This window comes from Equus asinus, chromosome X, assembly GCF_041296235.1.
Source record: "Equus asinus isolate D_3611 breed Donkey chromosome X, EquAss-T2T_v2, whole genome shotgun sequence".
NCBI lineage: Eukaryota > Metazoa > Chordata > Mammalia > Perissodactyla > Equidae > Equus > Equus asinus.
In genome coordinates this window covers 38,879,193-38,892,740 of record NC_091820.1, presented here as the reverse complement: position 1 = coordinate 38,892,740, position 13,548 = coordinate 38,879,193, and the positions used below count along the sequence as shown (strand labels likewise).

Below are 13,548 nucleotides of genomic sequence, written 5' to 3'. Positions count from 1 at the left end.
TGTTTTGGGCCTAAAATGGTGGGGTGACTTGAATAGCGTCCAGCAGGTCAGAGGCGCAGCTTCCTCTCGCCTCCTCTCCCTCATCTCTCCCTTCGTACCCCCCAAAAAAGACACAGTGAGAAGCCAGAGCCGGGTGGACTAGGTGGTTGAGGAGTTTATTTAGGGAAGGAGAATTAATCGTATTTGTTCTTCCTCGGGGAGGGAGTCTACAAACAATAGAAGGGCGCGGGAAAGGGGGGGGTAGTCTGGAGGAGAGGGGGAGGGGCCACAGCCAGACAAAATGGCAACACACGATCACAGGCACTACCGACGTCACAGACACAGCAGAGGGTGCAGGACAGGGGCTCCAGACCGGGTCTCCAGCCACCCCGGGACGGGTTGGGGTGTGGAGGGAGGGAGGAGGCAGGGGAAGGAGGGTGGAGGGGGTGGGTCGGCCCCACAGATCCCTTGACTCTGTCCTCTGATTACCTAGCTGTTCCGCCGCAGGGATGAGCAAGGGTGTGTGTGGGGGGGGGGGGGGACTTCTCTCTGGATCTCACCCCTTACCCTCCAAGCCATACCTCTCTGCTCTTCCCAGGGCACCTGAGTCCCCAGCCTTAGCCAGAGATACTACTTCCCCCCCCAACAAAACCCATCCCGCAGCCCCCAGGCAAGCCTCCTCCCACCACACTGCCAAACCCGCCCACTCTCAAACATGTCTTCTTCACTGCCCTATGGGACGGGGCATTCCAGAATGTTCCAGCCCCACCCCTTCCATAGACTCTAGCCGCAATCCAAGACCCGCCCACTGTGGAGCCTTACCCATTCCCTGGTTAAAGCCCCACCCCTTCTAGAACCAGCCCTCTATGTTCTTCCAGACCCTGTCCCCAGGCTCCTTGTCACACCCCTTTTGTAGAACCTTCTCCTACTCCCAGCCGTGCCCACTCTGGGGCCCACGTGCAGCCTCACTCAAAGTTCCGCCCCTTCTAGAACCACGCCCTCAACCTCCTTCCCAGCTCAATCCGAAATGCTCTAGGGCACCCCTCTTCTTTAGGCTCCAGATCAGGTACGTGTGGAACCTAACCCCTCTGGTTACTAGTCCCCTTGACTCCAGCTCCTCTCTAAGACCACCTTGGGTCCCAAGCACCCCCAGTCTCTGCCTTTCTCCCCGCTTCAGGGTTGAATTTCCCTTAATGGCCCCTGTTCAGGCATTGCTGGAGGAATCAAGGCCAGAGTGGGAGGAGGGGAAGGAGAAGGGGAGAGGGTCTGAAGTCACTCTTACCCTCCCCACACAACCGAGGTCTGTCTCCTCACTGTCTCCCTTTCAGAGCCCCTCAACCTCCGGGCCCAGGGCCAGGGAACAGAGAAGGGCCAAGGGGTGCAGGGGAAGGGGTAGGGGTTAGAGAGGGGCCCACTCAAGATCAGGCCCCTAATGCAAGAGGGGAGTGGGTGGGGGCAGGGCTCAGACAGATAAATAGATATTTATATATAATATATATATATATAAACAGCAAAGACAGTTAAGAGTCTCCTGGCTTGAGGGACGGAGACCTGGGGTGTAGGGGTGGGAAGGGGGGCAGGCCTTCTTCTGAGCTCTTGCCCACCCATGGGGTCCTCCCGGACTGCGCTGACCTGTGGAGGCAAAAGACACAGAAAGGAGAGGGGGTCCAGACACAGGTGGTGCCCGTAGAGAGGGGCTGGGCTGCTATGCCTCTGCCCTGGCTTTACCCTCTGCCTGCCATGCCTTTTCTTCCTTCTTCCTTCACTCATAGTCCTGCAGTCAGCTTCATACCAGCTGCCCCTACTGGGAAGATATACTTTGCCCCTACTAGGTTAGGTACCAAAGAAATTATGGTTCCCTTTCCCTCAATCCAAAAAAGTCTGTTAATAGGTACTGTTCTAGTCATTGGTGATAAACTATATTGAGCAAAACAAAGATTTTTTTTTTGAGGAAGATTAGCCCTGTGCCCATCTTCCTCTGCTTTACACGTGGGACGCCTACCACAGCATGGCTTTTGCCAAGCGGTGCCATGTCCGCACCCAGGATCCGAACCAGTGAACCCCGGGCTGCTGAGAAGTGAACCATGCACACTTAACTGCTGCGCCACTGGGCCGGCCCCAAAACAAAGACCTTTATCTTTGTGGAGCTTACATTGTGGTAGGGAGACAGACTTCAGGCAATGACCATGATGTATAACTGAATTGTTTAGTATGACATAAGATGATAATAAGTGAAACGGAAAAAAAAGTAGACCACGGTGAGGGGATTAGGAGTGCCAGTAGGGGAAGGAAGGTTGCTGTAGTAAGTAGGGTAGTCAGAGAAGACCTCGTTGAAGAAATGACATTGGAATAAAGACTTAAGGAGGTGAGCGAATGAGCCATAGACTGTGATAAAGAAAAGCACAGGGTTCTATGAGAGAGATAAGAAAGGGGACTGGTAAGAAGCTGGCCAGGTAAGGTTATGTGTGTCGGGGGGTGTGAAACTCCAGGCGGAAAGCAATCACCAAGGCCCTGAAGTTGGATTGTGCCTGGCACGTTGTGGAAAGCAATCACCAAGGCCCTGAAGTTGGATTGTGCCTGGCACGTGCGGTGGCCAGTGTGGCCTGAACAGAGTGGGGAGGGAGCGGTAGGAGGTGAGAGGTCAGAAAAGTGGGGGATGGGGCTAGATTGTGTAGGGCCTTGTGGGCCATAGGGAAGGCCTTGGCTTTTAGTCTGAGTGAGATGCGAGCCCCGGCAGAGCTCTGAGCACAGTAGGGCTGTGGCCTGATTTAGGACTTAACAGGATCTCTCCCAATGCTGTGAGTAGAATTCTCAGAATTTGAATGGGGATGGAAACCTGTGAAGATGACCAGGGGAGATGACAGTGAGAAGTGGGAAGGTTATGGGTTTATTTTGAAGGAAGAGCCAACAGGATTTTTTGATTAATTAGATGTGAGATGCCTAATAAACTCCTCCCTACCAAGTGCCAGAAACTACTTCCACCACGTGTTGCCACCTCCGTGTCTTTCCCCTCTCGTGGTATACCTCTGCCTCTTCTCCCCATCTTCACTCCTCATACGCGAGGGAAATCTCAATTGTCCTTTCAGGCCCAGCAAGAAGGTCGGCCAGCCTTTTCAATGCCCCTGACCCTCCCCGCCCCCTCTTTGAAATTCCACACTACCTCGCTCACCTGGAGGGTTGGGGAGAGGTGGCGGATCTATCACCTCCTCTCGGATTGGTGAACTTGTCTGACCTTCATGATCCAAGCTGGATTATCCTGACCATCTATTGGCCTTATCATAACCTACTGGTTTATCAATCACTTCTAAGACCCACCTCCTCTTCCCTTCCTGCCTCCTGCGCTCCCCTGATTCTCCACTACCAAGTCCCCTTGCTATTCCCTCCTTTCATTGGTTGCTCTGCCCCCTTCTCTCTCCTCTCCCTTCCCTCAGACCTGCACTTCTACCTCTCTCCCATTGGCTGTTCATTCTGCCCATCTTCAAGCTCCACTCCTGCTCTCCATTCATTGGCTAGTTTTACTCTCTTAACATGTAGCTCCGCCTCTCTATTGGCTCCTTCAAACTCCCACCCTTACTTGTCCAGCCAGCTCCCTATGTACCATTCACTTCTGACTCTTATTGGTTTACTGACCCGCCCGTCTCCTTTTCTGTACCCTCCTTGGCCACACCGCCCGCCCGTCACTCACCAGACTACATCTGATTGGAGAAGGAGGTGGGCGCACCCTGAGGGCCGTAGCCTTGCTGCCCATAGTCGCCCTGAGGCCCATAGCCGCCGCTACCGCCGCTGGCGGGCTGTCCGTAGTCAGGCTGGTAGCCGCCCTGGGGCCCGTAGGAGTCCTGGGGCCCATACCCGCCAGGGCCCTGCCCGTAGCCCGCCTCGCCGTAGGCGTCCCCGGGCGCTGGCTGCTTCTCCGGGGCGCCGGGAGGCGCACGCAGGAATGGGGCGGCCCAGCCTGTCTCCTTGAACACGAACCACAGGTTGCCGACCCAGAGCACCAGGTTCAGGAAGCCGAACACCTGCGGGGAGACAAAGCCCGGCTGTCGTCCCGCGCCCATTGCCTTGGCGGCCCCAGGGAACATCGAGGCCGCGCGTCGGGCATGGATCCGCGGGCTCCCGAAGGGTGGTGGTTTCTAAAACCCAGACCCTTGCTTGGAGTCCTAGCGCATGAACGTCAACATGCAGAAAAATCACCTTGGGGGGGCGGGGCGGGGCATGTTAGAATCCATATTCCCGGGGATGTTGAGATCTATCAGTATTACATATATAAGTATTTATATGTTTGCACATATACATATTACATATACATATATACGTGTATAAAATATGGTAAACCTAAATTTGTAATATAGTACAATGTTAAGCATGTTTATTAAATATACAACTAATAGATGCATATATACACATATGTATATACAAAGTATACATGTGTATATATGTGTAAATACATAATATATGTGTATAAATATGTATGTATATATATAAAGTATATAAACATACTTTTCTTTTAAAAGAAATATATGGAATTTATATAAATATATATAATATAATTCAATTTTGGGACAAGAAGTAATATCCCCACTTTACGGTTGAGGAAACTGAGGACCTGAGAGGCTAAGCTGCCCAAGGTCTCACAGCCAGCAAGTGACAGAAAAAAAAAGAATCAGAATCTTACCATCTGTAACACTTGTATATGACATACCATGTGCCAGGCCCCTTTCTAAGCACTTTGTTATTAGTTCACTAAATACCCAGCTTTGGAACAGGACTTATTATTAGTTTTCAATTTACATGGTCGAACTGAGGCCCGAGAGGCTGAATAACTTGTTTCAGCTCACAGAGCATGCAAGTGGTGGAGCTGGGATTTGAGCTCAGACAGTCTGACTCCGGCCAGTAGGGGGCATCCAGGTGGGAAACACGTCAAATTATTCTTTCACTTTAGATATAAGGAAACTGAGGTCCCAAGAGGGCACTGAGTTGCCAGAGAGTCTACATGACTAGGCTGGGCCTGGGATCCAGGTCTCTCCAACCCAAGTGGACAGAAAGTCTCATGTTCCTCTCCTGGGGACAGTCTGTGATATCACAGTGATTACAATTGCTATCTCATCCTTCAAGGCTCTGTTGTTGGCATGCTTCCTCCAGGGAGCCCTCTTGGATTTCCTCTGAATTCTCCTCCTCTCATTCTCTCTCTCCACCACTCCTCATGCCAGACTCTAAGTTTCCCAGCCCCCTCCCTAGCTGGCCCAGCCAGCTTCCCAGGGCTTACCACCGAGGTGTTGAGGCCAGAGGTCACAGGGTCCCTCAGCTCCTTGCATGTATTTCCTGCCTGGTGGCAGACAGACATCTCCTTGATAATGTTCTCTGGGTCTGTGGCCATCTTCACGTCTGACAGCCCCTTGGCCCAGGCCGATGAACTAACAAGCCACATGAAGGCGAACACTGCGGTGGCCAGAAAGTCCTAGGACGGGCAGGGGAGAGGGAGACAGCACTGTGAATGGGTTGCTTCAAGCTGGGCTGTGGGGCCTCCTCATATCACAGGCTTTCTTGCAAGGGTGGGGTCCCCCAGAAGAGGCCTGTCTCTCTCCTGCCTTTTCAGCTCTGAAGCCCCCAACACTCCCTTGAAGGTGGCCCTGCTAGCTTGGGCTCGTGTGTGTATGTGACACAGAGGACGTGGGGAGGGGGTGATTGTGATTTGTGAGTGAGTGTGTGGGGGATTCTGTGGGATGGTTTCTGAACCTGTGGAAAGTAGTGGGTTTTTCCACTTGTGTCTGAATGTGGGAATTTGTGTCATTTTGTGTCTGGGATGAGGGTGTATGAGTGCAGCTGTGTAGGAATCAGTGTGTGTGTGTGGCATGATGACAAGCATGACTGTCCCAGTGAACCTGTGTGCTCCTTTCTTTGATCTCGACTGTGTGGTCGTGTGAGAGGCAGCAGGTTTCCTGGTGTAGGCCTGTCTGGGATTCTGTGTGGGCTACAAGTACTCAGAGCAGCGGCAGCAGCAGTAACATCTGTGGCTGTGATGGTGGCTGCTTGTATGCGGGCCTGTCTGGGATTTGGTGTGGCCTCTGAATGTGGCTGTGTCCCTGAGGCTCCACGCCCCCCAGCCCTTGCATGCGAGTGACTGTGGTGGCTCACCAGCATGGGTCCTTTGTTGTTCTCTCGGTACTTGTTCTGCAGGAAGATGTAGGTGGCCAGAGCCCCCATGGAGTAGAGGAAAGCAAACACGGCCACGGTGACAAAGAATTCGGCTGATGAGGAGTAGTCTCCCACCAGGAAGACTTTGGTAGTGCCTCCTCCGCAGTTGGGTGCATCAAAGTACACTTGGTGCAGCCTGTGGAGAGAGGTGGGCAGGTGTGGCCCAGACCCTAAGAACCCCCTCCCCCCGCCCCTCTGCCCAGTCATGGGTCCCCCAGATTCTGACAACATCTCAGGAAGAGGAGGAAACACCCATTCACAGAGCACCTACTGTGTGCCAGTCACATCCCATTGATTGTGCACAGCATCCCGGTGAAATAGGTCTTACTCATCCCTCACTCTAACCCAGGCACTTTGGCCTCTTGGTTATTCGTAGAACATACCGGGCACCCTCCACCCCAGTACCTTTGCACTGGAATGCTCTTCTAGATGTCTGCGTGTCTTACTCCTTTCATCTCCTTCAACTTTGCTCAACTGTCCCCTTCTCAGCGAGGCCTTCCCTGATCTCACTATTTAAAATTGAAATGGAACCATTCCCTCCTACCACTCCTTAGCCCCCTTCCTTGCTCCACTTTTCTCTGTAGCAGTGATACCCCATCTGACATACCATGTATTTTACTTTTTTTTCCTTAATTTTTGCTATAACCTCAAGAGGGCAGGGCTTTTCCCTTTGTTTTGTTCATGGCTGTATTCCTAGCGTCTGGAACAGTGCTGCCACATAGTAGGCGCTCAAAAAATGTTTATTAAATAAAATGTACAGCGGTGGAAATGGGCTCAGAGGGGTGCATTAACTTGCCTAAAGTCACACAGCTGGTGAGGGAATGGCAGAGTTGGGATCTGAACCCTGTGTTTTCCCCCTACATCATGTTGACTCTTCTCCCCACCCGACTTTGGGTCCTGGAGAGAAGAAATGTATGCATAGCAGAGGAGAGCTAGAGACTACAGAATAGGAGGAGAAAGACAGGAGAGCAGAAGGGATCCTGGACAGGCTGTGCATATGTGAGGGGGGACGGGCGGATTGGGAAGGTGTCCTGAAACTCAGGCCTTTCCTGTGGTGTGATGGAGGAGGGGTCATAGGGAGAAAATGCACGTGGAGAGAAGGACTGGGGTGGGGTCCCGGAGCTCTGGCCTCAGATTAGAGGGCAGGATCCTGAGACTGAGCAAATGGTGCCAGTGCCTTCATGTAGCAAAGGTTCTGAGGGAAGGCGTTTATACTTATCGATCACCTACAAAGCACTTGACATAATTGCCTCATTTAATGACCCTCCCCCTCAATTCTCTAAAGCAGGGATTATTATACCCATTTTACAGATGAACAAACAGACTCAGCAAGGTTAAGTTCTTGCCCAAGGTAGTACAGCTACTAAATGACGAGGTAGGAGTTGAATCTGGGTTTGAATCTCTGGGTTTCTAGTGGGCTGGGATGGGAGAGAGAGTATCCGAGGGGGAATAAGGGGTCCTTGGGGGGGTATTGGGGCTGTGTGGGGGTTGGTAAGGAGGACCCAGGGCAAAGACTTTTCTCCTGGGAGACTTGTGAGAAAAGGGCAGATCCTCAGGACCTGAGATCCTAGGCATGGGAGGTACTGGGGTGGGGAGTCCGCAGGAGATTTCTGTGTTCTTCTGGACTCCCAAAGGGCCTGCTCTCAGCAGTATCCCATGCTGCTGGCTCCCCTGTTTCCCCGAACTCTCTTTCTGGGCTTCTGCGAACCTGTAGTGGATCCCTGGTTGCCCCCCTGCCTCTCAGGCCACACCTCCCTGGCTTTTCCTTTTCTTTAGGTTACTGCTCAGGGCCAGCGCAAGGCTGTCTTCTCTTGTCACTCTTCCCTCTCCTCCCAGGGGAGCTCCTCAGCCCACATTTACCCTTAGTGCTCAAAAATTCCCAATTTCCAATGCAATCCCTGCCCTCTTCCCTGAGTCCCTTAAATGTATTTATTTTACTTATTATGACAAGCACTTATGGAACACTTACTGCGTGCCCGGCACTGTGCTAAGCACTTTACAATAGTCATTCATTTACTGTCCATCCTAACCTGTAAGGTGGGCGTTCCAACCCCTTTTCACAGACAAGGACATCAAGACCTGCAGCAGTACCACAAGAGCCTCAGGGGCCTCTACTGGAATGGTGTGTGGGGGTCTATGTCTCCCCGCTCCTCAGGGGGCCAGCATCTCCAGAAGGGCAGTGGCCTTGGCCGCTTGTGCTCACTCTCATGTGCCCAGCACCTGGCTCAGAGGAGGAGCTCAATGCATGTCAGCATTGTTTAACTGGGTTTCATCGTCCCTTACAGCTCAGCAGCACCCCCTATTATTCTCGATCATAAAACTCAGCATGAGGATCCCCTCCTTGGATTTCTCCCAACCTGCAATTATCCTCTTTATTCATTTGTTTATCTGTTATAATGTTGGCTCCATGAGGGTGGGGAGCTTGGTCTGTTTTGTTTACTGTTGTGAGCAGTACCTGGCATACAACAGGTTCTCAAAAAATGTGTATGGAATGAGTGAATGGGAATTAAATAATAATATTAGCTAACAATAATTGAAGACCTACTGCATTAAGGAGATACACACATATATATACTTTTACTTTCAAATCTTGTTCATTGCCAGTCTCCTGCCCCAGTCCTTCACTAGAACATAGTTAGAGGGCAACAGCCTATGCCTGTTTCGTTCACCACATGTCCTAGATGTCCAGAGCTGTGCCAGGCACAAGGTAGGTGCTCAGTGCATGCACAGTGACCCGAGCGGGTGTGGTCTCCTGGGGTGGGGGCTGGGCAGGAGCCACTGGGGAAGAGATGTTGTCCGGTCCGGCCCCGCCCCCTCCCTCTCCCAGGTCTGTCGGGATCCCAGGGTGGGCTGGGGTGAGGACACACCTGAAGGGGTATTCGAATTCGACCTCGATGTTGAGGTCACTCTTGCTTTTGTTGGCACAGTCCACGCTCAGCCGGAGCTCCCCACTGTAACTGCCGCATGTGGCAAAGGCGAAGATGGCAAAGACCTTGGGCAGCAGGGATGGGGATGGCCACGGTGAGCCTGTGTGCACGTGGGATGGGGGTGCCCTCCTCTGGACGGATGGGGGCCCAGCACAGGCAGCAGCAGATGGAGCGGTCCCCACCCCCACCCCCTAATCAGGGCTCATCGGGTCCCAGGACAAGCTGATTACAGGGGTGGGGCTGTCTCTTCTTGTCTTTCTCCTAGTGTCTCTCTCTGTCTCTACCTCTCAATGCTCTGACTATCTCCCTCCTTCTCTTTCTCTTCTGTCTCAGTCTCTCTATTTCTGTCTCACTGTATTTTTGCCTGTCTCTGTTGTTCTCTGTGTCTCTATTTCTCTCGGTGTCTCTCTGTCTCTGTCTCTCTATGTGTCTTTCTTTTTCTCAGATGTCTCCTTGTCTCTCTGTATCTCTGTTTTTCTCTCTGCCTCTGACTCTGTAGTATCTGTGTGTCTCTTTCTGTCTCTTTTTTCTCTGTCTCTCTCTGTGTGAATGTATGTCTCTGTGTGTCTTTCTCCGTCTGTCTGTCTCTATCTGTCTCCTTCCTCTGTCTCTCACCTGGTCTCTGTATGGTTCTCTCTCTGTCTCCCTTGTGCCTCTCCTTCTCTGTGGATGGTTTTCTCTTTTCTCTGAGTGTCTCTTTTTCTCTCTCTGTCTCTTTCTCTCCCCTATCCCATTTTTCTGTCCCTCCTCCTATGTCTATTTCTCTTTGCATTTCTGTTCTCTCTGTATCTTTCTCTGTCTCCCTTTTCTTTGTCTCTTTTGGTTTGTCTCTCTCTGTCTCATCTCTGTATCTCTCTTTTCTCAGTATTTCCATCTCTGTCGCCATCATTCCCTGTCTCTCAGTCTCTCTGTCTCCTTCACTGTCTCTGGGTTTCTCTGGCTTTGCATCTCTCCTGCAGCAACCGGCTTCAGGCTCCACCTCCCCTGCCCCTCTCTCACCTCAGGAGAGGAGATAGGACGTCATAGTCTTCCAGTTCACCATGGGGGTACCCTTGGCCTTACGTGGGGTCACATCACAGCCCATCCATTCTCTGGCCCCAATCCCCTGGGACTTCACCAGGGAGCCCAATTCTTCCTTCCATTACTGGCTCCCCATCCCTACTCCACCCCTGCTCTTCTGGACCCCACTACCTCCCTCTCTCTCCCCATAGCCAAGACCACACTCACCCATTGCAGCACCTTCACGAAGCCAAGGGGCTCCTTGACCACCCGGAACTGACCCCCGGCCACCAGCTGAGGAAAGAAACCGTGGGGAGGGAGTGGGGTTGTTGGGGATGGAAAAGGAGGTGAGGGTCAAGGCCATCAGGTGATGACCCCTGGGGATAGGGCATGTGATCTCGGGGAGGGAGTGATGTTTGGAGAGGAGGTGAGAAGGAGAAAGTGACACTTCAGGGAAGGTGTGAACACAGAATCTTTGAGAGAAGACCCCCCCCCCCAGGGTTCAGAACTGGTGGGGAGGTCTGGGGAGATAGTGAGATAGATGGCAGAGGGGGTCAGGGGTGAGGAAGATGGGAATGAAGTCTGGACTAGTTAGGGAAGGGGAGAAGGTCTGAAACGGTGAAAGTGAGTCAGATGGCGAAGGGGATCAGGTGGAGAGAGTGAGGAAGGATTCGGGCTCATTAGGGTGGGGGAGGGGGTCTTGGGCGGTGAAGGTGAGTCATGATAGGGAGGGAGTGGGTTGGCTAGGGTGGGGGAAGGGTCTGCAGCGGTAAAGGTGAGTCAGATGGTGGTGATGGGGGGTCTGAGGCGATGAGGATGGGGAGCGGTTGGTACTGGTTAGAGAGACGGTGAGGTTCTGAGGTGGTGAAGAAGAGTGAGATGGCAGAGAGGGTCTGGCTGATTAAGGCGGGGGAGGGCTGGGACATGGTTTCACTGGATATGTGCTGGGAGAGGGGAGACTAGGGGTTTTGGAGAGGCAAAACCGGATCGTCCTCCTAGGTCTGCTTTGGGGGAAGGAGTGGTCGTCTACTGGGGTACTGTCTCCGTTTGGGAGGGGCAGGTGTCAGCCCTCCCCCTCACCCCCACCCCCACGCCTTCTGTCGCTCTATTTCCTAGCTCATCCGCAGCACCCCCCCATCTTCCTTCCACCTTCCCCTCCCCTTCCCCCTTGTCCGCACCCCAGCCCCAAGACCCCTCTTTCTCCCTTCGCGGTCTCCTGTAAGGAACCGGGCTTCTGGTGGACCCCGCTGCGGCAGTAAGGACGGCCCTCGCTGCGGCAAAGGATGCACTCCTTCTTTTCCTCACCTCCCCATTCCTCCCTTCGCCTGCCGCAGACCCCAGCCCCAGCGCCCGGGACCAGGTGTCGGCTACCAGGACCCTGGCCTCTTAGAAGTCGGCGGACCCGTTGCCACCCGGGCGGGGAGGCTAGGCAGCGGCGGGCTCTGTCCGCGGTGCTGGAATGCGTACCTGATTCACCACGTCCATGTCTGCCAGCAGCAGCATCAGCAATGCAGGGGGCGGGAGGCGCCTGCTAGCAAGGGCGGGCGCAGGGCGCGGCGGGGGAGGCGCGCAATCGTCGGAACAGCCCAGGCAGCCGCAGCTCCGCCCCTTGCGCCCCTCGCCTTGCTTGCCGCGCGCGCCTGCGCACAACGGGCCGTGCCTAAATCTCCCCGGTAGCCATTCCGGCCCAGAGGCTGGAGCCGTGAGAACGCTTTGGGGAGATTGTTGTCTCTGAAAACACAGCTAGAGCTGTGGGGAGAGGTGGGCCAGTCGGTCCTACAATATGACGTTTTGCCAGGCTCTTCACTGAGTTTGTTGAATGTATTCACTCATTTAATCCTTACAACAGCCCTATGTAGTAGGGACTATCAGCTTTATTTTTACAGATGAGGAAAATGGCCCGCAGAGAGGTTAAATGACTTGCACAGGCTCACCCAGCTAGTAATTGGCAGTGCCCAAAGTCCCTGCAATTTAACAGAGGGTTTCTTCTCATCTGCATTTTAAGGACATCTTAAAGACTGCTTGCTCCACCCTCCAACCGTCTCCCCTATTTCTGTCTTCCCCTTAGTCAAATTTTTGCCTACCCCAACTCTACACTTTACATCCTGTTTATTTCTCAGCTCTGTCTTAACTGGACTACTGTTCATGTTACTAAAACTAGGCCCACCAATGACAATTGCCATGTTGCCAAAATCCAATGGATAAGTACAGTTGGAACTTAAGATGCTCTACTTCATTCATTTAAATGAAATGCCTGTAAAAACTAAGATAGTGTTTTTCATCTTTGAGGAGGATGAATGTAAAAAAGTTTGCTAATGCTCAATATTGGCAGATTGGCCAGAAACAGGCATTCTCATAAATTGCTGGTAGAAGTTAAGTTAGTATAACCTCTGTAGAGGGTAATTTGGTAAAATCTAGCAAACTAACAAATTCATATACTGTTTGGCTCAGCATTTACACTTCTAGGAATTTATCTTACAGATGGATTCATACATGTGCTAAAAGATGTATGTATAATGCCATACACTGTAGCACTGTTTATAACAAGAAAGAGGGGACACTCCCTAAATGCTCATTACTGGTGACCTGTTTAAATAAACTCTGACACAGACACAAAATGAAGTACTATGCAGCTATGCTTAATAATAATATAGAGCTATGGAACGATCACCAAGATATTTAGTTAAGTAAGAAATGCAAGATGCCGAACTGTGTTGGAACTGTGTACAAAGAGAAGGGAAGGATTATGTCATTATTATAGAGAGAATAGCTAACATTTTAAATTGTGGCTGTAATGTGTTAAGCACTATTCTGAGAGCTTCATATATATCACTCATTTAAATCCTCACAGCAACCCCATTATCAGTACAGCATCCTATACATGTATAAAAGATATTTGATAACACTGGTTGCCTCCAGAGGGAAGGGAAACTTTTCACTTTATACTCCTTTGTGCCTTTTGAATTTTGAACTATCTGAATGTATACCCATTTTTTAAAAACATATGCGCACACACATGCCTTTAATATTTATTCCTGTACAGCTTTGGACATGTAAGATAATTTAAAATGGTACCTATAGGGTTGTTGCACTGATTAAACAAGATGATCACTGTAATGCACTTAGCACAGGGCCAAAGAAATGGTTCGTTTACCTCCTACACATCTCTGGAATCCACTCACTTCTCACCCTCTCCTCTGCCACCTCCCCTGGCTAAGGCGACCATTGTTCCTGCCAATTTTAGCATCTCCAGTCTCTTCCCCCTCCCTTCTGTTTTCAGCACAGCCATCAGAGCATCTATTTAAAATGCAAAGTTAACTATGTCACTACCCTGCTCAAATCCCTCCCCTGGCTCCCCACTGCTTTTAGGAAAAATCCCAGGGTTTGGGGCCTGACATTCAAGGATCTGCATCATCTGGCTTCCAGTGGTCTCTCCCACCTCATCCCCTAA

The 13,548-nt window shown here is 51.7% G+C and overlaps 1 protein-coding gene across 1 annotated transcript; it reads right to left on the bottom strand.

Annotated features, from left to right (window-relative positions):
- Positions 1-136: 136 nt before the first annotated feature.
- Positions 137-11,652, bottom strand: SYP (synaptophysin). The gene is made up of 7 exons (XM_014834610.3): positions 11,565-11,652; positions 10,326-10,391; positions 9,039-9,163; positions 6,112-6,307; positions 5,243-5,434; positions 3,665-3,995; positions 137-1,611 (listed from the first exon to the last, which is right to left on the bottom strand). The coding sequence occupies exons 1-6, from the start codon at positions 11,598-11,600 to the stop codon at positions 3,669-3,671; spliced, it is 942 nt and encodes a 313-aa protein (XP_014690096.2). The 5' UTR covers positions 11,601-11,652; the 3' UTR covers positions 137-1,611; positions 3,665-3,668.
- Between the last annotated feature and the right edge of the window lie 1,896 nt (positions 11,653-13,548).